The sequence below is a fragment of the Cnephaeus nilssonii genome (assembly GCF_951640355.1).
Source record: "Cnephaeus nilssonii genome assembly, chromosome: 1".
NCBI classification, from domain to species: Eukaryota; Metazoa; Chordata; class Mammalia; order Chiroptera; family Vespertilionidae; genus Cnephaeus; species Cnephaeus nilssonii.
Window position 1 is genome coordinate 116,127,493 of NC_137072.1, and position 24,400 is coordinate 116,151,892.

Below are 24,400 nucleotides of genomic sequence, written 5' to 3' on the forward strand. Positions count from 1 at the left end.
CCAATCACTGGGGGAGGGGGCGGGATATGCAGATGAGCTTGGCCAATCAGGTTTCAGTCCCACCTGAGTGTCTGATCCAGGAGAGGAAAAGGCCAGCTGGCTGGGGGAGTGGGGAGCAGTCCTGGAAAGGCCTGGGGCTCTGCCTCAGGGTGGGCGCTGGGGGTCTGCCCCGGGTCCAGGCTGAGCGGAGAAACGTGGGTGAGAGCTGCCAGCAGACAGATGTTCAAGGAACGGAGCCGGAAGGCCTCCCCGGTGAGTGTGGGAGGGCGCCCATCCCTGAAGGCGTGCAGCATCTGAAGACACTCGGGGGTCCCATAGCCTTTCGTGGGCTCCTTCTGGCTGGAACATCTCATCTTCGTGACCACATGACCCCCGCCTTCGGTATTCCCACCCCACGCCACCCCACCAACCAGGGCCCGCTGTGTGACCTTGGGCAAGTCACTTCCCCTCTCTGAGCCTCAGCATTCTTCCCTGTAACCTGGGGACGGTAGGCTCTCCTACACAGGAGCGTGGGGTCACACCGCAGCTGGGCACAGGCCCGGGGGTCACACCGCAGCTGGGCACAGGCCCGGGGGTCACACCGCAGCTGGGCACAGGCCCGGGGGTCACACCGGGGGTGCCCAGGGAACTGCAGGTGTTGGGGCGGTGGAGGGGGTGGGCCTAGGGCAGTGGTCGGCAAACTCATTAGTCAACAGAGCCAAATATCAACAGCACAACGATTGAAATTTCTTTTGAGAGCCACATTTTTTAAACTTAAACTTCTTCTAACGCCACTTCTTCAACATAGACTCGCCCAGGCCGTGGTATTTTGTGGAAGAGCCACACTCAAGGGGCCAAAGAGCCACATGTGGCTTGTGAGCCGCAGTTTGCTGATCACGGGCCGAGGGTGTCCCATTAACGGAGTTTCAGCTTCGGGGGGAGCCCGGGAGGGCCAGAGGCGGCCTGCTCGCCCTCAGTCCTGAAGGGCTTCCTCCTGGCTCGCCTTCAGCCCAGCAGGCCCCTGGGGCCTTGGACACAGCTCAGGGCTCGCCCTGCAGACCCCGCCCAGCACTCCTGCCAAGCCCGCCCGTTCCCAGCAGCCTGGGTGGCCAGACCGACTGTGGAGAGGACGGAGCGGGGCCTCAGGCTGCGAGACTGGTGGCTCCCGGAGGGCGGATGGAGGCCAGAGGGCGGATGGAGGCCGGAGGGCGGATGGAGGCCGGAGGGCGGATGGAGGCCGGAGGGCGGATGGAGGCCGGGCAGCTCGGGGAAGCAGGACAGCGGCCCAGTCAGCGGGTGGGCGGGGCTGTTTCGGGCGGGAGAGGAGAGGGCGCCTCCTCCCAGAGCGGAGAGCGGCTGGTCCGGGAGAGGGTTCGGTCCAGCTCCTGGGGGGGGGGGGGGGGGGGGATGATTTCCAAGAAGGGCTTGGGCTGCCGTCACTCAGAGCTGTTCTGCTGGGCCTCTCTCTGCCTGGCTTTCCTCTCTGCAACAGCTATGGATAGTGCCGCCTCCTCCGAGGGTGTGGTCACAATTAGCCTCTATGGTGTTTGCCCGATACACACTAGACTCATCAATGTGACCTACGGTTATCCCTCAGCCCGCCTCCCCTTCGGGCCTCAGTTTCCCCTTCTCTAAAATGGGCATGGAGCAGAAGAGAAGGATGGTGCTGGAGAAAGAGCATGAACTCTGGGGTCGGATAAGCTGTTCTCCAATCCTGGGTCCGCTCCCCATCAGCTCAGGGGCCTGGGAGCATCGCTTAAACCCCCCCCCCCCCCAGTCCAGCGTCTGTGCCCTGAGGGGGCAGAGCCCCAGCCCTGGGTGCTGTCACCACATCCTAAGGAAATGCCAGGGCGCCAGGGCGGGGCCCAGCGGAGTGCCTCCCCTCCTCCAGGCGCTGAGTCCCAGCAGCGCGGTCCTCGCCCCTCAGAGCTCTCCGAGTGCTGGGCCCTCACCCCCAAACTTGTTTTCTGTGGCTTCCAACAACACACCTACGGCCTCGGGGTTTCCCAGGCCAAGGCCAGCCCTGTCAGCGGGCCTGGGCCGGGGCTCAGGTGTTAGGCTTTGGCAGAATTCGCTTCCTCTGGGTTGTAGGACTGAGGTCCCGCTTTCCCGCCGGCTGGGTGGGGGGTGGGGGGCGGGGGGCGGCGCCCAGCTCCCAGTAGTTGCCCCCAGGGCCCGCACACTTCCAAGCTCTCTGTACACTGAGCCTCAGCCTTCAGGGAGGGCCAGCCCTGTGCTGTGTCCCGGCTGCCGCTCCACCTCCCTGTGCCTCGGCACCTCGCCTGCAAAATGGGGGTCTGATAGCACCCACTTCCCGGGGTCCCGAGAGCTGCTGCTGCATTTGCCTCGTGTCTCCTGCAGCCCGGGCCAGGGCAGGCGGGGTCCGTGTGCTGAGGGGAGGCTGCAGAGTGTCCCACGTCACCCCTCCCCACCCCACCCCGAGCAGGGCCCACCCTCTGAGTCACCCCCTCTTGTCCGATGATGCTTCTTCTCGCAGACCAAGGTGTGGCTGGGGATGGTCGTCCAGGTCCCAGAGTGAGGTAAGCTATGGCCTCATCCAGCACGAGCCGCGGGACTGCACAAGGGGCCGGTCGAAGGGCAGAGCCTGCCCAGAGTTGGGGGAGCATGACCTGAGGACCGGGGTGCAGCCCTGCGGTCCAGCTCCACGCAGAGGTGGGGTCGCCTCTTCTAGAACCTTCTCGTCCTTTGGTGCTGTGTGCCACGAGCCCGTCCCTGTGGGAGGCTGATGGAGCTCTCTGCCTGTGCGAGTGTGTTTTTTGGGGGATGGGGGTGCTGGCGCGGGGCAGGCATGCTCACGAGTGAGAGAGGCCGCTCCTCACCCACTTCAGTGTCACGGCCCCGGATGCGCTTCCAGGTCATTCCGCCTGGACACTGCGCTCTCCGGTCACCGCTGGCCCGCGGAGCCCCTGCAGGGTCCCTGGGCTCTCTCCTCATCCCCCCGAGGCGGGTCCCAGGGGACCCCCTGCGACTCGGGAGGAGGGTGCTGTCAGGACCTTCCACAGCATCTCCCTCTGGCTCCCCGGGACCCCCCCCCCCTCCACAGGGAGACTGGGCTGCTTCGGAGCCATGGCGTGTGCTCAGCACCGGCCTCCTGCTTCCCCGGCCACGGGAGCCTCGGCGCTGACGGGCGGCGTCTCCGGACAAGAAGGTGACTTCCCCTCACCTCGGCTCCCCGTCACGTTCCCACCACTGGACTCCCCTCCTCGTTGTATCTTGTTTGTAAGGAGCCTGCCGGGCGGCACGGGGACCAGAATGGGGCAGGTGTAAACAAGGCAGCGATCCGCGTAGACCTGGAACAGCCTCCGAGCCTCTGCGGGAGGACGCACTGTGGGGACCGGACGCACCAGCAGGACCCGCCTCCCCTGGGCGCACGCCAGGCTCCAAGGACCCCTCCCCCGCGGGAGGCGGGGCTCTGGGCAAGACGCAGATCCCCGGGAAAGGGGGTGCGTGGCAGGCGGGGAGCCCCTGAGGGTGTCCGGGTTTGCTGACCAGAGGCAGGAAGGAGAGGGAGCAGCAGGCTGCTCCCTCTGTGTCCCCGCAGCTGCCGATTCTGGAACCGACTCCCTTTGAGCGCACGGAGCGCCCTGGGCCTCTGCCAGCCCCGCTCTGCGGCCTCGGGCCCAGCCTCCGTGTCCGTCCGTGTCCGGAGAACAAAGGCGACTCCGGGGGGCGGCGGGGAAGGCAGCTCTGTGTCCTTCCTCTCGGCCTCCGCTTCCCCGTCTGCACAAGAAATAAGTACGCCCTTTGCAAGGCAGCGGGAGAGGTCCAATCGCTGACCGTGGGGCCGTGTGGTCTGGAGGGAAGCGCTTGGCCTTGACTGGCAGGAAGACCGGGTCTGAGTCCCCGCCTGCCGCGTGCAGGCTTCACCTTCCAGAGCCTTCTTCTGAGGGTCATACCCCGCACCCAGGGGCCGTGGATACGGAGTCAAGGAACACTGAGCACGGAGCAGCCTCGGGCCCCGGAAGCAGTGTGCTCCATCCTAAACCGCAGAGGGCGTGCAAGCTTGCTCTCAGCAACGGCCGGCCTGGCCTCTCTGAGACTCAGTTTCCCTACCTGGGCGAGATAGGTTTAGAAGAAATGGAGCTCCTGACCCTTCCCAGGTCTCCTCTCTTCTGTGCAACGGGAGGGGGGGCACGGCTGAGCTACAGGCGTCTTGCCACACCCTGTACTTCCCAAGGGGCCACTCTGGGCCACGAGTCCCCCGGGACGTCCTGGATTTGAGGGCCACTCACTCTGCTCTAAGGCCCGGGCCTGCCCTCCGGGTCTGCACTCTGTCCTCTCCCCGATGGACCCCCAGCCTTGGGTCTGCATGCTGTCCTCTCCCCGATGGACGCCCAGCCCCGGTCTGCACTCTGTCCTCTCCCCGATGGACCCCCAGCCTTGGGTCTGCATGCTGTCCTCTCCCCGATGGACGCCCAGCCCCGGTCTGCACTCTGTCCTCTCCCCGATGGACCCCCAGCCTTGGGTCTGCACGCCCGTCCTCTCCCCGATGGACGCCCAGCCCCGGGTCTGCACGCCCGTCCTCTCCCCGATGGACGCCCAGCCCCGGTCTGCACTCTGTCCTCTCCCCGATGGACCCCCAGCCTTGGGTCTGCACGCCCGTCCTCTCCCCGATGGACCCCCAGCCTTGGGTCTGCACTCTGTCCTCTCCCTGATGGACGCCCAGCCCCGGGTCTGCACGCCCGTCCTCTCCCCGATGGACGCCCAGCCCCGGGTCAGCACGCTGTCCTCTCCCCGATGGACGCCCAGCCCCGGGTCAGCACGCTGTCCTCTCCCTGATGGACGCCCAGCCCCGGTCTGCACTCTGTCCTCTCCCCGATGGACGCCCAGCCCCGGGTCTGCACGCTGTCCTCTCCCCGATGGACGCCCAGCCCCGGTCTGCACTCTGTCCTCTCCCCGATGGACGCCCAGCCCCGGGTCTGCACGCTGTCCTCTCCCCGATGGACGCCCAGCCCCGGTCTGCACTCTGTCCTCTCCCCGATGGACGCCCAGCCCCGGGTCAGCACGCCCGTCCTCTCCCCGATGGACGCCCAGCCCCGGTCTGCACTCTGTCCTCTCCCCGATGGACGCCCAGCCCCGGTCTGCACTCTGTCCTCTCCCCGATGGACGCCCAGCCCCGGTCTGCACTCTGTCCTCTCCCCGATGAACGCCCAGCCCCGGGTCTGCACGCTGTCCTCTCGCTGATGAATGAGTGCTCGCTCTGATTTGTTTTTGCATCCGGAGCCTGTGAGCAGGTGGGGAGCAGGTGGTGGCCGGCTCTGGTTTGTCCTCCGCCAGCTCCCAGTCCCCTCACCGTATCCAAACCCCACTCACCTTCAAAGGGGGTTCTGCCCTCTCCTCTGACCCCACAACCCTCACCACAGTGGCTTCACTTCCTGTCCCCGGCTCGGGGCCCCGGGGCGGGGACGGGGCCTGAAGCGCCCTCAGAGACCGCGGTTAATACGGAGAAGAAACAGCTTCCAGTTCCTGCAGACGGTGTGCGGACATCGCACCCCACCATCTGCTCTGCGGGGTTCCCCCAACACTCCTATGAGGTGCATGGAGACGGGAACCGAGGCAGAGCTGTGGACCCTGGCGGACCTAGCCCAGGCCTGGGAGAGGCCACCCTCCAGGCTCTAAAGACCTAGGCATCGCCAGCCGGGTGGCTCAGTGGTTGCGTTATCATCCTATGAACCAGGAGGTCACAGTCCGATTCCCACTCAGGGCCCACGCCTGGTTTGTGGGCTCCATCCCCAGCAGGGGGCGTGCAGGAGGCAGCACGGCAATAATTCTCTCTCACCATTGATGTTCCCCTCGCTCCCTCTCCCTTCTTCTCTGAAATCCGTAAAAATACATTAAAAAGGAAAAAAGTCCCCGGCGTGAGGGTTTGTCCCTGATGGAGGTGGGGGCGGGGGCAGGGGGCAAGGAGGGACATCCATCCAACCACTCAACCACTGCCCTGCACTGAGGGCGCCCTGGGAGGTTGGGGGGAGGGGGCTGGAGGAGAAGGGGGGAGGGGCAGGAGACAGGCTGGGGAGGAGGGGGCAGCTCAGGTCGCTGGGACCCTGGACAGGGACTCCAGGGGCGCCTGAGACCTGCTCCCTGGTGGCTCCGCTTCCCCATGGCTCCCCCCGCCCCCCTCAAGGTCACCAGCTTGTCCATCGCGGGGTTCCCAGACCAGGCCCAGTCCTGCCGCCGCTGGGTGGGTCCAGGCGGGGAAGGCTGGGCGGGGGGCCAGCGGGGGCGGGGGCGGGGCCGGCGGGGAGGCCGGGCCGCCCCTTCCCGCGGGGGCGGGGCCGGGCTTCCCTTTAAATGCGCCGGGCCCTCCGCCTGGAGACGGCGAGCCCAGGAGGAGCGAAGGGAGCGGCGCCTCTGCTGTCCTCGAGCCGCGGTCATGCCCCTGCGGTCCCGGCACCCGCCCGCCTGAGCCACCGGCGCCTGTGGCTGCGCGCCCGTCCCTGGCTGCTCCGCAGGCGCCCGGCCCCCGGCCCCGGCGCGGCCTCCGTGTCCCCGCGGGTCCCCGGCCGGTCCCCCGCGCCGCCGCCCGCCGCCGGCCCCTTCGCCATGCCGGCGCTGGCGCTGCTCCTGGCCGCGCTGGCCGCGCTGGCGCAGGCCCGGGAGCCCCCGGCGGCGCCCTGCCCCGCGCGCTGCGACGTGTCGCGGTGCCCGAGCCCCCGCTGCCCCGGCGGCTACGTGCCCGACCTCTGCAACTGCTGCCTGGTGTGCGCCGCCGGCGAGGGCGAGCCCTGCGGCCGCCCCCTCGACGCGCCGTGCGGGGAGAGCCTGGAGTGCGCGCGCGGCGTGTGTCGCTGCCGCTGGGCGCACGCCGTGTGCGGCACCGACGGGCACACCTACGCCAACGTGTGCGCGCTGCAGGCGGCCAGCCGGCGGGCGCTGCGGCTCTCCGGGTCGCCCGTGCGCCAGCTGCAGAAGGGTGCCTGCCCCTTGGGTAAGTGCGCGGGCCGGGGCAGGCCGCTGGGGGAAGGGACGCGAAGGCTTCTCCTGGGGAAACTGAGGCGCAGCGCCAGGGCGGAGCCTCAAGGTCCGCCACCCCTGGGCACAGCTGGAAGGTGGCCATCAGCTAGCCAGCCCTCTGGTGGGGAAACTGAGGCCCAGAGGGGTAACCGCAGTCTCCAAGGTCCATTTCCGTGGCTGCGCGACCCTGCTGTGTGTGATGGGGTGGGGGGTGTGAAAAGGCTCTCTCCTGGCCTCAAGCCCCCAGGCGGGGTGCCTGGAGCAACATTCAGTGTTTTCCTTCCTGTTAGCTGCACTTAACACGCATGTCTGCCGGCTGTGGGGTCTGGGCGGCGTGGGGCTCCCCGGGGAGAGGCCGCCCTGGGGCTTCTCAGTCCCCTGGAGCCCTGGAGCCTGACCCGGGGTTGGCCCTGGACTGCTGCTGCTGCTTTTATTTAATTTTTTTAAATCCTCACCCAAGGATATTTCCCATTGATTTTCGAAGAGAGGGAAAGACGGAGAAATATCGATGTGAGAGAAACACATCGATTGCTTGCCACATGCCCGCGCCCCAACCAGGGCCGGGGCCAGGCAGCAGCCTGCAACCGAGGTCCGTGCCCTCGGCCGGAATCCAACCCGGGACCCTCCGGTCCACAGGCCGACGCTCTCTCCACTGAGCCACACCGGCCAGGGCCTAGGTTGATTCTAGCCACACGGGTTGCCCCTCGGCATGGAAGAAAATGCTAGAAAACCCCACTGTCCCCGCTGGGGAAGGCAGGCTCCGGCGCTGGGTCATCGGGGCTTCACAGACCCTGCGTAGGGACCCAAGGTCATGGATCAGGCCCGTGTGGCCTCAGCGGGAGACGCCAGGGCGCCGCTGCCGGGGTGCTGGGAGCCTTCAGGGTTGGGGGACTTCTCAGCTGAGGGCGCCCTCCAGGCAGCCAGAGGGAGAGGCTGTCCGGGCGAGGGGTCCTGTGAACCAGCTCAGGGAGGCCGGCTGTGTGCGAGGAGGCCACATAGCTCTGAGCCGCTGGTGCGTGGGGGATGTATGCGTACATGTGTGCACGTGTGCTGTGTGTGCCCGTGTGTGTGACACCAGGCTGGCAGGGATGGACGACCCGTGGCCACAGCATCGCGCGAGACTTCACCCTGTAGACGGGCTCTCCGGGCTGGTGTTCTGGGAGTTAGTGTCCGAGGCCCGGAAGTCTGGGAGCAGGAACACGTGCCTCTGTCGGAGGCTCTGAGAAAGTCTGCAGTAAGAGCGTGCACACACGCATGCACATACACACACACACACACACACGTGCACACGCATGGGAATGACAATGCCCAGCGTTTCCCAGGAGAATTGCAATAGAGCCCTCTCCTTCCCGGGTGGGACATCCAGGCGCTCCGGGCACTCCGGGGTTCCGGGGAGCCCAGTCTGGGAAGCATCAGCTGGCCCTTACTGATGACTGGGGAGAGTCACTGTGGGGCCCTAAGGGAGGTGAGGGTGATGCGTCAGACTTGGGCTGACGGTGCCCAGGTCAGGGCGAGAGCGTGGTGCCTGGGTGTCTGGAGATGGATGCTGTCATTTAAGGGGTGACCGCTGACCCTCAGGGGCGGCCCGTCTGCTCTGGGGCTGGGTATGGTGGGCCCCCCGCAGGCTGCACTGCTGGGTCTGAGAGGTGGGGGATTCCGGGCGGGGTCTGCCCATGCAGCTTGGTTGTGTGCATGGGGGCCCCTCCCGCCCCCCGCCCCCGAGTGGACACTATTAGCTAAGACTTCAGGGCGGGCAGGCAGGCGGGCGCAGGTGGCCGGGCATTTTGAAAGTCTCACTCTTGACTGGCTGGGTCTACCTGTGTGAAGTCCCTTCTCTGTGTGTGGCCGCCCTGGGCGGTGACCGGGCACCTCCATGAGGCACACCCTGCCTGTGCCCGGGAGAAACGGAGAGCGCGGGAAGACGCACGGAGCGTGGAGAGGGGGGACCGGCCCGATGACCACAGACAGGCAGGAGGTGGCTCCGCGGGGCCGTCCGGCAGGGGCCTCCCGGGTGCCTCTCACTCAGTACCGGCCTCCGACCAGCTCCTGGGAGGGTGAGGCAGCCCGTGCGGGGGAATTCCCGCGTCAGCAGGCTGCTAGTTATTTCACGCGTAGTGGTGCCCTCACTCTGCTGCGCCCACCCACTGTTTCCTCTGCATCCAGGTGCCTCGTGCCGAGCTGTGGGGGTGAGTGGGCCCCCCGATAAAGGGTGGGGAGGCCGAGAGGGACAGCAGCAGCGCAGAGGCAGGTGGGGCGGCTGGGGCCGGAGGAGAGGGAGGCCAGGCCTCGCTGCAGGAGGGCGGCTCGCAGGTCTGGGGGCCGACACCGTACCCGCAGGGTCACGCTCGCCCCGCCGGGCCTGTGAGTGCTCGCCGCGGCCGGGCCTCCGCCGGCGCTGTCTCATTTGCTCTGCGTCTGGCCCTGCGTGCACCACAGACGTGCCCAGGGAGGCAGGGCCAGGGCCAGCGCCTCGTCTGAGGTCAGTCGGCCAGGAAGTGCCCGAGCCAGGCCTGGCCTCTAGGCTGACGGGCTTTGAAAGCCACAGGCTCCAGGGTCCCAGGCTTTCATCTGCAGCGGGGGGGCGGCGGGGGGCAGCGGGGACCCCAAGGCCTGGAGTCAGGGTCAGGCCTGGGTCTGGGCAGTGTCCCCTCTGCCCTCCGAGGGCCCAGCCAGAATGGGTAAGGCTGTGCCCGCCCCGAGCTTTTACGCACAGAAGCCCTGCAGCCTCTCCCAGGCCGGATCCCGACGGCCTCTTCTGAACTGAGCCCTGTGCCCGGCTGGCCGTGTCCTGGCCGCGAGGGCCCCCTGGGGAGTTTAGGTCAGAGCCTGTCACCTTTGACCCTCCGCTTCTCATTACTCAGCTCGCACCCACAGCTGCGTCTTTAGCTCGACCTGGACGCGTCCCCCAGCCGGCATGGCTCCCACTCGCCCTGGCAACGCTGGCCTCCGCTGTCATCCTCACGCCCTCCTCCCGCTGAGGCGCACGTGACCTTGATAAGTGTGCCCTGCCCGTCCTCGGCGGGGTGCCCTCGACAGCTCCCTAACACTTACCCTGACCCACGGGTGCCCGTGCCGTCTGGCCCTCCCACCCCGAACGCCTTCTCATCCTCTGTGCTCCAGCCAGACGGCTCTTCCCGCCCCAGGCCCCTTGCACATGCTGGGCCCGCTGCCCAAAATCCTGCTCCCTCCCCGTCGTGTGGCCTGGACAGCCCACCAGCCCTGAGCTGCCTTCCCTGACCACCTTGCCTCGGTAGCCCCCTTCCTTAGCCTCAGGAGCGCACCCTGGGGTCCCCCCTAGACCCTCACGCCGCCTTTAGACACGAGGCTCTCTGTCCGTCTGCACCAGGCTCTGAGCCTCACAGGGCGGGGGCGTGGTCTGTTTCTTCCCTGGCGGGCGGGGCCCAGAGCCTGGCGCACAGTAGGTCCTTGAGTCACCACGTGGTGGGTGACTCTCCTACGACCCTCCCTGTCCTTGCGTGCCCGCCGGGGCGGCGCTCACCAGTGGTGAGCGCACAGACCTGTCTAATGGGACCCTGAACTCAGATGAGGGGTCCGGAGGGTCTGCCCAGAGCGGAGGCCTCCCATCCCCCCAGAGCCCAGTGAGGCTCGCGGCCTCTGCCCAGCTGCAGGCAGCAGCCTCTGAGCGCAGGGAATTCAGAGTCTGGAGCCCCGGGCGGCGTACAACGTGGCATCTAATAATCAGCTTTTATGGTGCAACCCGAGCAGGTTCCTGCTGTGGCTCCCAGCGGTGTTTACGGAAGAGCTTTGTTGTCGTTTGATTTTTAATCCTCTTAGCAAATCAGGCAAGATGAGCCCGCCCCCCCGCCCCCCGCCATGACGCCTCCCCGCGCCCCCTCCCACGGACAGCAGAGCTGAGCTGCAGCGTCTGGCCCTTGCTGGGCGGCCGGCGCCAAGGCCATGGGAGCCAGGAGTGCAGCCAGCGGGGAGCGTGAGGCCCGGGGCTGGCAGCTGACTCCAGCCAGAGCTTGGCCTAAAGCACCCTCACCCTCCGCCTCCCTTTGGGCACCACATGCCAGCCTGGAGGGCAGCTGGGGCCCCAAGGCACCCTCGGGCTCGGCCTCCGCACAAGGAGGCTCGGCTCTCCCCTTCCTCCTGAAAGCCCGCCGTCCATGGCTCCCACCGCCCTGAGCCAAGCCGACTCCTGAGCGGCTGCAGGCGTGGTGCGGCCTGGCCCCCGCCTCCTGCCCACGGCACCACCACAGGCAGGGCCCCCGGAAATCCCCGGTCCCTTCTGAGGGACAGGTGAGGACGTGCAGAACCCAGCGAGGGGTAGATCAGGGAGGGCTTCTGGAGGAGGTGGCACCCACCCGGCGTGGAGGGGTGGGCACCAAGGGCCCTTGAGAGGAGCATGGCAGGCAGTGCTGAGCGTAGGTGGATGCAGATGGAGCAGCCACAAGGGCGGCCCATCTTTTGGGCGGGGTGGGGGCCAAGGAAGGTTTATGGGTAACAGGCGTGTACAGGGGGTACAGGGACCCAGCCAGTGTCCTGGGTGCGGGAGCTGATGAGGCCTGGTGATAGCGGGGCGGGGGGGGGGGGGCGGGTAGGGGAGGCCCCGGAGGCAGTAGGATTTCAGGGCTGATGGGAGTTGGAGGTTGGGGGCAGTGCCAGGGCAGGGGGTGGGGGACCCTGGGAGGAGCTGATTGGAGAGGCAAGATGATGAGTTCTGATGAGGTTCTGGGGGGGCCCCGGCCCGGAGGGTGTCCGTGGGGGCTGGGCTCCGTGACGATAGCATGGCCAGCGTGCGGCTCTGTCTGTGGTCAGTGGCCATGCAGTGTGTGTCATCCGGAGGGTATGGCTCATCCCCTCGCCAGCCTGGGGGACTCTCCGTGACCCGTGCCGCCCCGGCAGCCCCACCCCATCCACCCCGCCCAAAGCCAGGTCCCTGTCCTTGCCTCCAAGTTCATGTGTGAGGGGCCTGGAGGAGCCCCCAGCCCCTTGGGGATGAATAGAGCTGCCCGCCACGGCCACGCCGAGCATCACGTGGGTGAGCAGGAGCCGAGTGTGCCCAGCTCGATCCTGGAGCGAGCTCCAGGCGCAGGGCAGGGGGGGCGGGTGGGGGAGCAGGGCCCAGCTTGACCCTGTATGCTTAGCGCCCGTGGCTCGCCGTGGGCAGGGCCAGCGCGGGACCCAGTGCTGTTCCCCGCGCCAGCTGCGCAGGGATGGGTCCCAGCTCCGCCACTTCCCAAGGCGAGACCCTGCCCGTCTCCTAAGCTCTCTCACCTCGGTTTTCCCATCTGTGAAATGGGGAGCGCGGTGGTCTCTGTACCTGGCTGGTTGGCCAGGGAGTGAGATCAGCGTGAAGAGTGCTTTGCGTGGTGTGGAGGCTAATCGGCGTCCGTGGGACAAACCTACATGTTGGCAGATGGCGGGTCTGGCGGACACGGGTCTGTGAGCGGGAGGAGAGGCGGTCAGGCATGGAAGGAGCCAGGCGTGTCTGCGGGGCCGGGGCTGCCGTGTGCTCGAGGGTGTTCCACGGGCCTCACCCGGGGAGCAGGCAGGGAGGGCTTCCTGCGGGAAGAGGCTCGGGCGGACGCTCCTGGGCTTCGGTGGCTCGGGGACCTGTGGTGTCCTGGCGTCCTCCCTGGTCTGCAGGGCTGGCGGGCAGACGAACCTGGGTAAGGCTCAGACAGGCTGGTGGCAGGGCCGCCGCCTCCGCGGGGTTGGCTGCAGCCCCAGAGGAATTCAGAGCCGCAGGAGCCAGGCTGGCTCCACGCCCAGGACAGCGGGTGAGCTCCCTGGGGCCGGGCAGTCAGGCACATTGGCCGAGGACTGGCACGGACGGGGCAGAGCCTGGGGCAGAGGGCAGGGGCCTGGCTGTGGGCCTGGGGCCTCCCGTCTCCTGACCTCGCTGAGCCTTTTCCTCGCCTGAAGAGGAGCTGAGGACTCCCGCCGGGCAGAAACGCTGTGAGAAGTCACTGCCATGGTCAGGGCCCCAGCCCAGCGTGGTGGGCGTGGTCAGGGCGGGGGGAGGGGGGCGACAGGAACCTGGGGCCCCCTCCGGAGCTGCAGCTGCGTGGGATCCGAGCCACTGTCCTTGGCGGGGAGAAGGCTCCTGGGGACGGGACGTGTGCAGGAGAAAGAAAAACAGGGACTGTCTGGGAACTCACCCGCCCGCCCGGAGGCAGCTCGTGGGGCTTCAGAGCGGCCTTTCCCGGGGGCGGGGCCTGGGAGTGGGTGCGGGGGCCTTGGAGGGGCCTGGGCCGCTCGCCTGTCCCTGGAGAACACCTGTGCGCCCCCTGCTCCGGCACCGTCACTCGTTCTCTTGCTGCTCGCTGCTCACGGCTGTGGGTCGGGGCGCCCAGGCCGCGGGCACAGACCCAGAGGAGAGAGACGGTCCCTGAGCTGCTGAGTGAGGGCAGGCTCCCCGGAGGAGGTGTGTGGTCCTGGGCCTGGAGGGCTGAGGGGAGGGCAGAGGCAGGGGACACGTGGGAGCATCAGTGCCCAGGGTCGCAGAGGCGGACAGCGCCGAGTGGCGGGAGGCGCGGCTGCCGCTCCGAATGGGGCGCTGCCCGCAGGTGCCGTCCGCTCCACGGGCCGTGGTCGGTTCTGCGGACAGGGGACAGCCCAGGCCTCCTGGTCAGCCCCTGCGGCCCCTGCGGCCCCGGACATAGCTGGCCACGGGGTGACGGGAGCCTCTGGTCGCCAGGAACAGGGCAGGGCAGGGACCTCGACTGGCCCCTCGTGCTGGGGGCCAGCGTGCACTGCCAGGTGCTGGGGTCCTCACCAGGGATGGTCCGGAGCCGGGCAGTGCACAGCCTGTGCCGCAGGGGGAGGTGGGCCTGCGGGCTGCCGGGCCTCCGTCTCCCCTTCTGCCCCGTGGCCATCCTGACGCCCGTGCAGCCCCGAGCCCCCGGGAGCGCCGGGCAGGGACAGGCAGGTGGAGTCCGAGCCGCGCTCGCTCCCTCCCGCTGCCCTTCCTCCCCCGGGAGGCACCTCAGGACACGGCCTGATGGCTTCTCTGGGTCAGGTTCCTCCAGACTGCACCGCCCAGGCCTGGGGATTCGTTTATTTTTGAGGGAAGAAATGCTAACGGCTGGGTCTGCTGGGAGGGCTGTTGACTTCAGAACGCTGGCTCGGCACAGGGTGGGGGCGGGTTGTCCAGACCCCCAAATAAACAAGCAGTCTGCTCCCAGCCGGCCGCGGGCCCACGGTTTTCATGTGGAAAGGGGCGGTGGGAGCCCGGCCCTCCCTTCCCACTGATTCACGGGGTGACTCATCCCTGGGGGAGGGGGACCGGGAACCAGGCCCCGCCCCCCCAGCACTCCCCCACCATCGGCTTAAAGGGACAGGGCCTGGCAGAGCCCCTGCCACCAACCGGCTGAGGGGGAGCCCCGAGGTGGTGCTCCAGGTCCTGGGCTCTGGGGGGGCCCAGGCGCCGAGGTCCCCACCCCCTCCCAGCCGTCTCCACCTCCAGCCTCGGTTTCCCCAGATGGGACGTGGGTCGTGCTGCTACTCTCCCAGGCTGGTCCTGCAAGGCCTGCGTAGTGGGCTGACCGTGGTTCTTGTGGTGGTGTTTGCAGCCCTACTGTGTGCTGGGTCAGAGGGGGTCAAGAGGAACATCCTTGTCCTCTCCTGCCCCTCCCGTCCCTCCCCTCTCCTTCCCTCCCGTCTTTCTGAAGTGTTTCCAGGGGTTTCCATGGGCTCTGCCTGTGCTGGTTACTCGCTGGCCGTGGGGAGCACCAGGCTTGTCTCGGTCCAGAAGGAGCTTGTTGGTGACTCCCTGGAGCTCCTGCAGCCCCTCAGGGCCCGCCCTGCCCGCCCGCCGGGGACAGGGTGCCACAGGGCCCGGCCTGCCCGCCCGCCGGGGACAGGGTGCCACAGGGCCCGGCCTGCCCGCCCGCCGGGGACAGGGTGCCACAGGGCCCGGCCTGTTCTGTTTGCGCCCCAGCCCAGCCCCGGCCTCCGCCAGGCCCTCCTCCCGCCTCCCCACCTGTGCAGAGACATCTGCCTGTTTGCCCTGGTGGGTCACTGGGAAAGTCCATGAAAGACACGCTCCCTCGTGCCCGCCGTCCCCGGATATCCACGCGCACGACTGTGCTGTGCGGCCGCGGCCTCCTCCGGGCCCTGCAGGGGGCGGTCTCTACGGCGTCGCCGCGGATGCACTGAGCGGCCTGTGCGAGGTGCTCTCTGCGGGGACCACGTGGGAAGAACGGCATTTGCCCGAGGCCGCGGCCGCCTGGTTCTCAGGGCACCGGGTCAGGACCTCAGCCGCCGGTACGGCGTGCGGACTCCCTGGACCCGAGGGACCTGGCGGGGGGTGGGGGGGACAGACGTGCCTGAGGGGCTTCCAGCCGGGCATTGGAGCCGCTGAGCCCCAGGATCAGGCCACGTGACCGTGTGCCGCTGTTTGAGGAGACATTCATCGTCTTGTGCTGGTCACGTGGGGCCTGGCCTCTAGGCAGGGGCTCCTGGGCACCGTGGCCCCCGGCTGCCCGCCGTGGGGTCGGGGAGGAGCCGGCAGTGGCTGGCATTGCGCCCGCCTCCTAGCCAGGCTCCAGCCACCCGGACAGGCGGCCTTTGACTCAGGCCGACCGCAGCGGGCCGGACCCTCTGTGGCCAGTGCCCGCGGCGGCTGGAGGCAGACCTCGAGGGATGGGGTGGACATCGAGGGATGGGGGTGGGCATCGAGGGATGGGGGTGGGCATCGAGGGATGGGTGGTCATCGAGGGATGGGGGTGGACATCGAGGGGTGGGGGTGGGCCCTCCTCGCCACCCCGGGCCCCAGGACTGAGGCCAGCTCTCCTCCGGTCCAGGCTCTGCGTCCCAGATCAGACTTAACGGCAGGGGGGCCTCGGGGACACTGGGTGGGGCAGGCAGGGGACCCTGAGGAAGGGAGCCTGGTCCCCCTCACTAGATGTGCGCCGTCCTCTCACGGAGCCCCAGTGTCCCCACTTGGAAAACGGGGGTCCCTGGCCGTCCCTGAGTCGGGATGTGGGGAAGGGCCGCGTTTCCCGCAGACGTAAGGGCAGCACTGCAGGCTGTGCCTGCTCCCCACTGCGCCCACATGGCCCCTCGCTGTCCTCTGCCTCCCGGCGCTCCCAGAGGTCATCAGGGCTGATGCCACGCTGGGCTCTGCGGGCCGGGCCCACTTTGCTCACCATCAGGGTGGCAGGGCGTGTGGCATGCCCCCCCACCCCCCACTAGGAAGGCAGGAGCGTCCCTCAGCACAAGTCCGGGTCCCACCCGGTCCCACAGGTGGGGGAGGGGTCTTCAATCTCATCTTCAGACCAGGAGTCAAGGCCCAGAGAGGGTAAGTGATTTGCCTGAAGCCACACAGCGGAACGTGGTGCCGCCTGGCCAAGCCGGGTGTGTGGAGCGCAATGCCCAGTGCTCCTTCCGGGCCAGGACCACCGAGAGCAGCGCTGGGCCACTCGGGTTCCAGGGGGCGCCGGTCCTGGCAGACCTGGGGCCGCGGCACATGCCTGAGCCGCTCTGCTGACGGTGCAGAAATCTGAGCTGGGGAGGATCAGAGGAGTGTGAGCCTCCTGGCAAGTCCGGCTGCGGTGCGGCCAAGCGGACTGCAGATGGAGGCCCAGAGGGGCCCGGAGGACCCACAGTGTGGTGGCCGGGGACAGCTCTGGAGGGGGGACCCTCACCCAGTCAGGCTCTGGCGACGGGACAGCGCCGGCAAAGGGAGGGACGGTGTCCTTGTGCCAGGGCGCTGCTGTATATGGCAGAGCAGTGGCCCCACAGGGACCAGCCCAGACCCAGCCTGAGTGGCACCTCACGGCTGTGCAGCCCAGAGCAAGCGTCCTAACCTCTCTGAGCCTCCTGGCTGGCCTGCAGCACCTAGGGAGGTGATGTGAGGAAGCTCAGCATGAACACTTCCTGGGGTGAGCGAGTCTCCTTCCCCGTGTACCGGGTGGGACTCACTCACGCACCGTGTTCTTCCTGCCAGTGTAGGTCTCCACCAGCTGACCAGCCCGCGGTACAAGTTCAACTTCATCGCCGACGTGGTGGAGCAGATCGCGCCGGCTGTGGTCCACATCGAGCTCTTCCTGAGGTGTGGGACCCCCCCCCCCCCGCACCCCTCCATCTGGGCCCCGAGCGAGGCTCCCGGGGGCAGTAGCAGCCTGTGGCTTGGGGTCAGGCGGCCCTCACCCCGCCTCCCGGCTGCCGTGCGCCCTTGGGAGGGACGTCCCCTGGGACTCTGGTCCCCTCTCCCAGCGAAACGGGCAGCACCCTCACACCGCGCAGAGCTGCAGGCGCCAGGCCGGGCTCAGTGGGCGGGGCTGCGGTCATTCATTCACGCGGCCGGTTTTCTGTGGCAGCTCCTGCGGGTTTATCTCAGAGGAGCCGTTAGTGAAGCCTAGAGCGGGTCACCACACCCCGGCCCGGCACAGGGACCGGCCCGCGGGGCGCCAGGCTCGCCCAGTGGGAGGCCTGGTCCCTGGGCTCACTGCCCGTCTCGGGGCCAGCGGGCAAAGGCCGGAGCCCAGCGCCGTGGGAAGAGCAGGGCGGGCCCTCCTGTGGCTGCGCTTGCCCGCTCCTCTCAGCCAGCCCTGGCGGCCCCGCCCCGATGAGCACAGGCCCCTGCGGACTCCCCGAGAGCCAGGCCCAGGCCACCCTCCCGGCCTGCACCCAGGGCCCTTCCGCGCTCGCCCACGCATCTTCCCACGACCCAGAGGTGGGCAGTCCCGCCCCGTTTCCTGCTGTGGGAGCAGAGCCCGGACACCCCGGGCTCCGAGCTGCTGTGCCCAGGCCGCTGTGACTCCGGTTCCGGCCCCCGGCAGCACTCTGACCCCTCGCTGCCCTCTCCCTGGGCCCCGGCCCCGAGACGCGTCATTGAGGAAATGACCGCTGGACGCGCTCAGTGGCACTGGAGCCAGGTGCCCGGCCCTGCAGGGGGCTCCGGCCGGGCCCCAGGCGCTGAGCCAGCGCGGGGCTGACTGCACCCAGCCCGCCGGCAGCGAGGTCTCCTCGTCAGCCTCAGAGGCCGTTGGCCAGGGGGTGGACGGGGGAGGCCCAGGCGGACGAGATCCCAGACGCAGACGAGATGACCGCCCAGCAGGGGGGCCTGCCCTGTGACCTTGCCCGGGCGAGGAGGCCCTGGGCTGCCACGAGCCCCTGCCACACCGCCGCCGAGTCCTGCCCACACAGGGCACTGGGGCTGGGTGCACAGGCTGTGTCACTGAGAGCCGGGACCCCGGGCGCCAGCTCTGCCCTTGGCCTGCCTGACCCAGGCCAGCGTTCACGTGCCTGGGCCTCAGTTTCCCCGCCTGTGAACGGGAGACCTCCCCCCTTGTAGGGCACCTCCCAGGAGCATTCAGTGCCTCCATCCCTGGCTCCGAGGGGCGTGTGACAGCACAGCTTGGTCCTGGTTCCCGTCCACCCAGACACTCCCTCCCCTGAGAGGTGCCCACCGGCTTTACGGGGCGCGTTTCTCACTCGTTTCTGCCACGCCTCCTCCTGGACCGAGGACCTCTCCCCCATGCTGCTCCAGCGGGGGCAGAGGGGGCCGCCTGGAGGAGTCCTGAGCTTCGCCCCCATGTGGCCCCCCTCCCGTCCCGAGTGGGCTGTGACCCCCACTCAGAGGGCTCTGGGGAGGCCGGGCACTGTCACCCACCTGAGAACACTGATCTCGGACCCCACACCAGCTGCACTGCCCGCTCCACCCCACACTAGGGGCTCTCACTGCGGCTAGGTATCACCTTGGTCTCTGAGCCCCCCACCGCCCCTCCACGTCCCCCCCCCACCGCCCCTCCACACCGCCCCTCCACGTCCCCCGGGTCCCTGGAAGGTGGCGAGGCTGTGGAAAGCAGAGCGGAGCCTGCCGCCGCCTGTGTGGCTTCTGGGCAGCTGGCCGGGGGGCGGGGGGCGGGGCCAGAGGCGGCGGGAGCAGGTCCCCACCTCAGTGCGCACCCTGCTCTGCGGTCAGAGGTCAGGCACCTGGCACTCCCGGGGTCCCCCCTGTGACCGTCCCTTCGCTCGGCCCCTAGCAGCCCTGCCTGAGGGGCCGCCCACCTCCAGGCGCTGCAGGCCCCAGGCCCACCGCTGGGCAGGACAGTGGTTACCCCGACTCCTGGCTGGGGGACCGGGGCTCAGAGCGTTTCAGCCACCCGCCCTCTGGCAGGGAGTGGGGCCTGGGCTGGAGGCTAGGGTCCCGGTCTGTCCGGCGCGCGCCTGTGGTCTAACACTAGGCCTCGTGTCTCACCCCGAACTGCAAGCCGGGGATGAGGGCCCCCCCTGTGGCTGTCACGTGGGTGAGACCGAGGCCCCTCCAAGGCCACGGCCAGTCAGTGGCAGCGCCAGGGTTTGCACGTGGGCGTGGGGGACCCCAAACTCAAGTTCTTTCCCCCCACGCTGGCTGGGCCGTCACCGGGGCCGAGCCCTGCGCCCAGGCCCCGAGCCCTGACCCCGCGTGTCTGCCCCGCAGACACCCGCTGTTTGGCCGCAACGTGCCCCTGTCCAGCGGCTCCGGCTTCCTCGTGTCCGAGGCCGGCCTGATCGTCACCAACGCGCACGTGGCGTCCAGCACCAACGCCGTGTCCGGCCGCCAGCAGCTCAAGGTGCAGCTGCAGAGCGGCGACACCTACGAGGCCACCATCAAAGACATCGACAAGAAGTCGGACATCGCCACCATCAAGATCCACCCCAAGGTGAGCGGGCCGGGGCGGCGGCGCGGGGGGACCTACCCGCCTCCAGAGCGGAGAGACTCGGCAGCCGGCCTTCCCACGGACAGTCGGGGGGACGAGGCCCAAGGGACCAGCGGTTTGTCCGTTCACAGGTCAGATCAGACGAGAGCGAGGCTGCCTCCTGCTGGCCCGGAACTGGCTGCCCAGTCACCGCCTCCCAGGCCCCTCCCAGGCCCAGGGCACTGTCCCGCGGGGCGCTGCAGGCATGCAGCTGTGGTGGGCGGGATGGGGGGCTTGGCTCCTCCAAAGCCCGAGGATTCCAGGACTGGGGTCGCAGGTCCTTGGCCGGGCCCGGGGCTCCCGCAGGTCTCCCCATCGTGGGCCTCAGTTTGTGTGGGGGGCACTTTCGGGGGGGTGGCGTCCATAGTTCCTAACAGATTTTCAGAGGGACCTGTGACCAACCAATGGGCTCGATGGCCTCTGTGCGTCCCCCTCACGTTGAGCCCCTGGGAGACCGGCGGTCACGGGGGGCTGAGCCCCTGCTCCGTGGGTGCCCGCCTGGCCTTAGCCTGGCCTTGTTCTCGCGGCTGCTGGGGGCCTGGCTGTGGTCCCGAGCAGGCGTGCACCGCTGAGCCTCCCCCGTGTCGTCCCCTCGCCCCCAGAAAAAGCTCCCGGCGCTGCAGCTGGGCCGCTCGGCAGACCTGCGCCCCGGCGAGTTCGTGGTGGCCATCGGCAGCCCCTTCGCCCTGCAGAACACGGTGACCACGGGCATCGTGAGCACGGCCCAGCGGGACGGCAAGGAGCTGGGCCTGCGGGACTCGGACATGGACTACGTCCAGACGGACGCCATCATCAACGTGAGCCCTCAGCGGCCTCCGTGGGCTCGCCCTCCCCCCGCCCCCGAGAGCCCATCCCGCCCCTCACGTCCACTGGCCGGAAAGTCCTGGGGTGCAGGCCTGCCCCGGGGTCCGTGGCCATGCCCCGCCTGGGGACGCCCCTTCGGGACGGAGAGGCACAGCCACGCCCCTGAGTTATCTTTGCCCAAACTTCACTCCCGGTCAGCATGTCTTCATTCTTAGGGGTGTAAGGGTGGCACCTTTGCCCCGCGCCCAGCGCCGGCTCCCTGGGTCTGCCGTGGTTCGGGCCACCTGCTGGAAACGTTAGTTTCTGTCGCGGCTCCTCGAGGTCCCAGGATGAGAACGCGTGTCCCGTCCCGTGGCCGCCCCGTGCTGCCCAGCCCCCGGGTGGCGGGGACACGGAAGCGAGCGTGGAGTGAGCCTGGAGGTTCGTGCGGAGAGCACTGCCCGGGCCAGCCCCGGTCCTCGGACAGCCGTCCGCTTGGCCTCTGTGGGCCTCAGCCTTCTTGTCTGTGAAATGGGGACGCGGGGGATAAACTGGCTCCGTCTGTGCTGTTCGTGTGAGAGCTGGACTGCAGAGCCTCAGGGGCGCTGGGTAGGGGCTCCGGGCTCGGCTAACGTTGCGTCTCCTCCCCTGCAGTACGGGAACTCCGGGGGACCCCTGGTGAACCTGGTAAGTGTCCCCCAGGGCGGGCCTCTGGGTCTCTGGGGCTCCGCTCACAGGAGGGGGCACGTCTAGAGTCAGGGATGGAACGCAGCTGGGCGGGAGGCCGGGAAGACGTGACCCAGAGCCCCTGCTGCCCTGAGCTCCTCGCCCCAGGAATGCGGGTCCCCATCGGAGGAGGAAGGGTGCAGAGAGCAGCCCGGGCAGGGTGCCATCAGGGACCTGGGGCAGGACACAGGCCGGGGCGTCATCCGGTGCACCTCCCTGTCCTCGGGTTTACATGCAGGATGAGGGGGGTCCCCTCTCCCTCCTCCCGGTCCCCTCCCCCAGGTCTGTCCTGGGCCCCACAGTCAGGCTCATTCCCACCCCGGGTGAGGCTTCAGGATAAACCAGGACGCTCAGTCCATGGCTCCTGGGCCCTGGGCATTGTCAGGTGTCTCCCCCCGGGGGGCCCCCACTGGGGGGGGGGTTCACACATGGTCACGCCCAAGTGCACGTGAGGGGCAGGGAGCGAGCTCTGGAGGGACGCCGGGCAGGGAGGGCTTCCTGGAGGAGGCAGCCCTGACCTGGCGGTGGGGACTGAGGTCGGGGTGGATGGGGACATGCAGGAGAAAGGAATTCAGGGAGCGGCACAGCCCAGGTGGGGGTGGGGTCCCAGCCTGTGGGGGTCAGTACGGGGTCAGGGTGGGAGGCCGGCTCCACATGGAGGGAGGAGGGAGTGGGGGTGCTACAGAGCTTCCCTGGGCCCCCCTGGCCCCACCCTGTTTCCAGAGGAAGGGGCTGAGGAGGACCCGGCCCCACAGTCCTCGTCATAGCCCTCTTTCGGCTCCAGCCCCTCAGGACCCTGCCTGGGGTGTTCGGGGTCAGTGGACACGGCTTCTAAGGGGCGCCAGCACGCTCCAGCGAGGGGGGAGGGCAGACGTGGAGGACACGGTGGGAGAGTAGAGGGTCCCTGACCGGATGTGAGCCAAGGGCACCCTCCAGGACAGCTTCTGGGCCAGGGACTCCTCCGGCGGGTGGACGGCCAGGGCGGCTGTGGGGCCCGGACACGGTGCTTTGCCGTTGAGGGCAGCAGCTTCTTGGGCCCTCAGAGTGATCGCCCTCTGATCTCCCCACACCCAGGACGGTGAGGTCATCGGCATCAACACGCTCAAGGTCGCAGCTGGCATCTCCTTCGCCATCCCCTCGGACCGCATCGCGCGCTTCCTCACCGAGTTCCAGGACAAGCACGTCAAAGGTAGAGAGCACCCCAGGGCTGGCGAGGCCAGGACGCTGCGCCAGGGCTCGGCCCCACCGCCTCCAGGGGGCCAGCTGTCCTTCCGTGCGGGGTGCCCCTGCTCACTCCCGACCGGCCCCGAGGTCCTGAGCCTCAGCCTCTCTCAGACCTTCCTCCCCCTCCTCACTTCATGGCCATGTGCACTCCCCACCCCTCCAGACCAGCTGGAGAGCTCTGACCTCACCTCCCACCTCCAACGACTTGGGCTCCCCAGACGCCCCGTGTCTGAGCTGCTCCGTAACTGTCAGAACCTGATCCTTCCTTCCTTCCTTCCTTCCTTCCTTCCTTCCTTCCTTCCTTCCTTCCTTCCTTCCTTCCTTCCTTCCTTCCTTCCACCTATCCACCCATCCATCCACCTATCCATCCATCCATCCATCCACCCATCCATCCATCCACCCACCCATCCATCCATCCATCCATCCATCCACCCACCCATCCATCCACCCACCCACCCACCCACCCACCTATCCATCCATCCATCCATCCATCCATCCATCCATCCATCCATCCACCCACCCATCCATCCATCTACCTATCCATCCATCCATCCATCCATCCATCCATCCATCCATCCATCCACCCACCCACCCACCCACCTATCCATCCATCCATCCATCCATCCATCCATCCATCCATCCATCCACCCACCCATCCACCCACCTACCCACCCACCCACCCACCCACCCACTTATTCATCCATCCATCCATCTACCTATTCATCCATCCATCTATCCATCCACCCACCCACCCACCCATCCATCCATCCATGCATACATCCATCCATCCATTCATCTACCTATTCATCCATCCATCCATCCACCCACCCACCCACCCACTTATCCATCCATCCATCCATCCATTCATCTACCTATTCACCCATCCATCACCCTTCCTACCATCTATCTGCCCGTCCCTAAGTACTTCCTCTTTCTGCCCTTGGCCATGCAGACTATCAGGTAGGGTAACCTGTACTCCAGGAGAGTGGAGCCCAGGCCCCTGATGCTTGGAAGTCGCCCTCCTCCCAACCTCCACCTCCTCACGCCCATCCACACGAATGCCCAGCCCACCTGCCACTCGGTGGCCACGGGCATCCACCTGGGAGGCCTCCATAGGCACAGGGGACTCTCCCAGGGAGGGCATGCTGATCGCCTCCCTAAAGTCAGAGGTCACAGCCAGGGTCCCGAGGAGGGTCACCCGTCTGCTCTCAGACCTTTCCTGGTGGCCTCACCTTCCACCTTCCTTTCAGCCCAAGTACACGTCTCCCTCCCGCCACTTGGTCCCTATGCCCACTCCTGGCCAGCCTGGCCCACGCCGGCCCCAGCCCCGGTCCGCACACCTTCACGCTGCCTCCCTGTCTCCTCCCAGCACTCACCAGCAGCTCACTGCGAGCACGGGGCTTCCGCATGCTGCCCCTCCTCCACCACTTGGCCAGCCCCGCACCCAGAGCCGGTTCAGCCCAGGCCAGTGCCCTGCGGACTGGTCACGTGAGGAACTGCTGGTGAGGCCTCCTTTTGGCTCTTCGGTGTCCCTTGGGTGGAGAGAGCCCAGAGGCAGGGCCGAGCCAGAAGCTGGAGGCTTCTACTGGTGACAGGGACCGACTAACCGCTCGAGCCCCTTTCCCCCGGGCTGCTCGGAAGCTCGGACCAGGACCCTCGTGGCCTCGGCTCTTCCTCGGCTGGTGGGCCTTTCCTGTGCGTTGTCTCCCGATCCAGCGGAGCCGCTGGCCTGGGCCACCTCCCTGGAAGCTGCACGTCACAGAGGGAGCTGGGAGGCGACTTTCATTGAAAAAGGGGGACAGCATCCTCTCTCCCCTTGCCTCTCCTCTCCTCTCCTCTCCTCTCTCAGACAAGAACCCCCAGGGGCCAGGGTTCACGCCTTTGGTACACAGGGCCTGTCCCTGTCAGCACGGACCTCCACCAGACCCTAGAGACACCCTCCCACCCCCCACCCCCCGGAGCCCAGCGCTGTCACCGCCCAGGGCGCGAGGACGATCGAGAGCCCAATGCATCTTAGCTGAGTGACCGGGTCTATCATTTAAAATTCTCTGGTGTTG

The 24,400-nt window shown here is 67.9% G+C and overlaps 2 protein-coding genes across 2 annotated transcripts in view; one reads left to right on the forward strand and one right to left on the reverse strand.

Annotated features, from left to right (window-relative positions):
• Positions 1-719: 719 nt before the first annotated feature.
• LOC307096172 (uncharacterized protein) lies at positions 720-6,545 on the reverse strand (the record flags this gene model as incomplete). Its single annotated transcript, XM_079765712.1, has 3 exons — positions 720-1,364; positions 3,164-3,847; positions 6,395-6,545. The coding sequence occupies 3 exons, from the start codon at positions 6,543-6,545 to the stop codon at positions 985-987; spliced, it is 1,215 nt and encodes a 404-aa protein (XP_079621838.1). The 3' UTR covers positions 720-984.
• The window catches only part of HTRA3 (HtrA serine peptidase 3), a 26,207-nt gene continuing 8,202 nt past the window's right edge, over positions 6,396-24,400 (forward strand). Inside the window, exons 1-6 of the mRNA XM_079769034.1 lie at positions 6,396-6,928; positions 16,879-16,978; positions 19,352-19,574; positions 20,213-20,407; positions 21,048-21,080; positions 22,194-22,308. Of these exons, the coding sequence (XP_079625160.1) occupies positions 6,544-6,928; positions 16,879-16,978; positions 19,352-19,574; positions 20,213-20,407; positions 21,048-21,080; positions 22,194-22,308 (1,051 nt within the window). The 5' untranslated portion in view covers positions 6,396-6,543. The remainder of the gene's footprint in view (positions 6,929-16,878; positions 16,979-19,351; positions 19,575-20,212; positions 20,408-21,047; positions 21,081-22,193; positions 22,309-24,400) is intronic.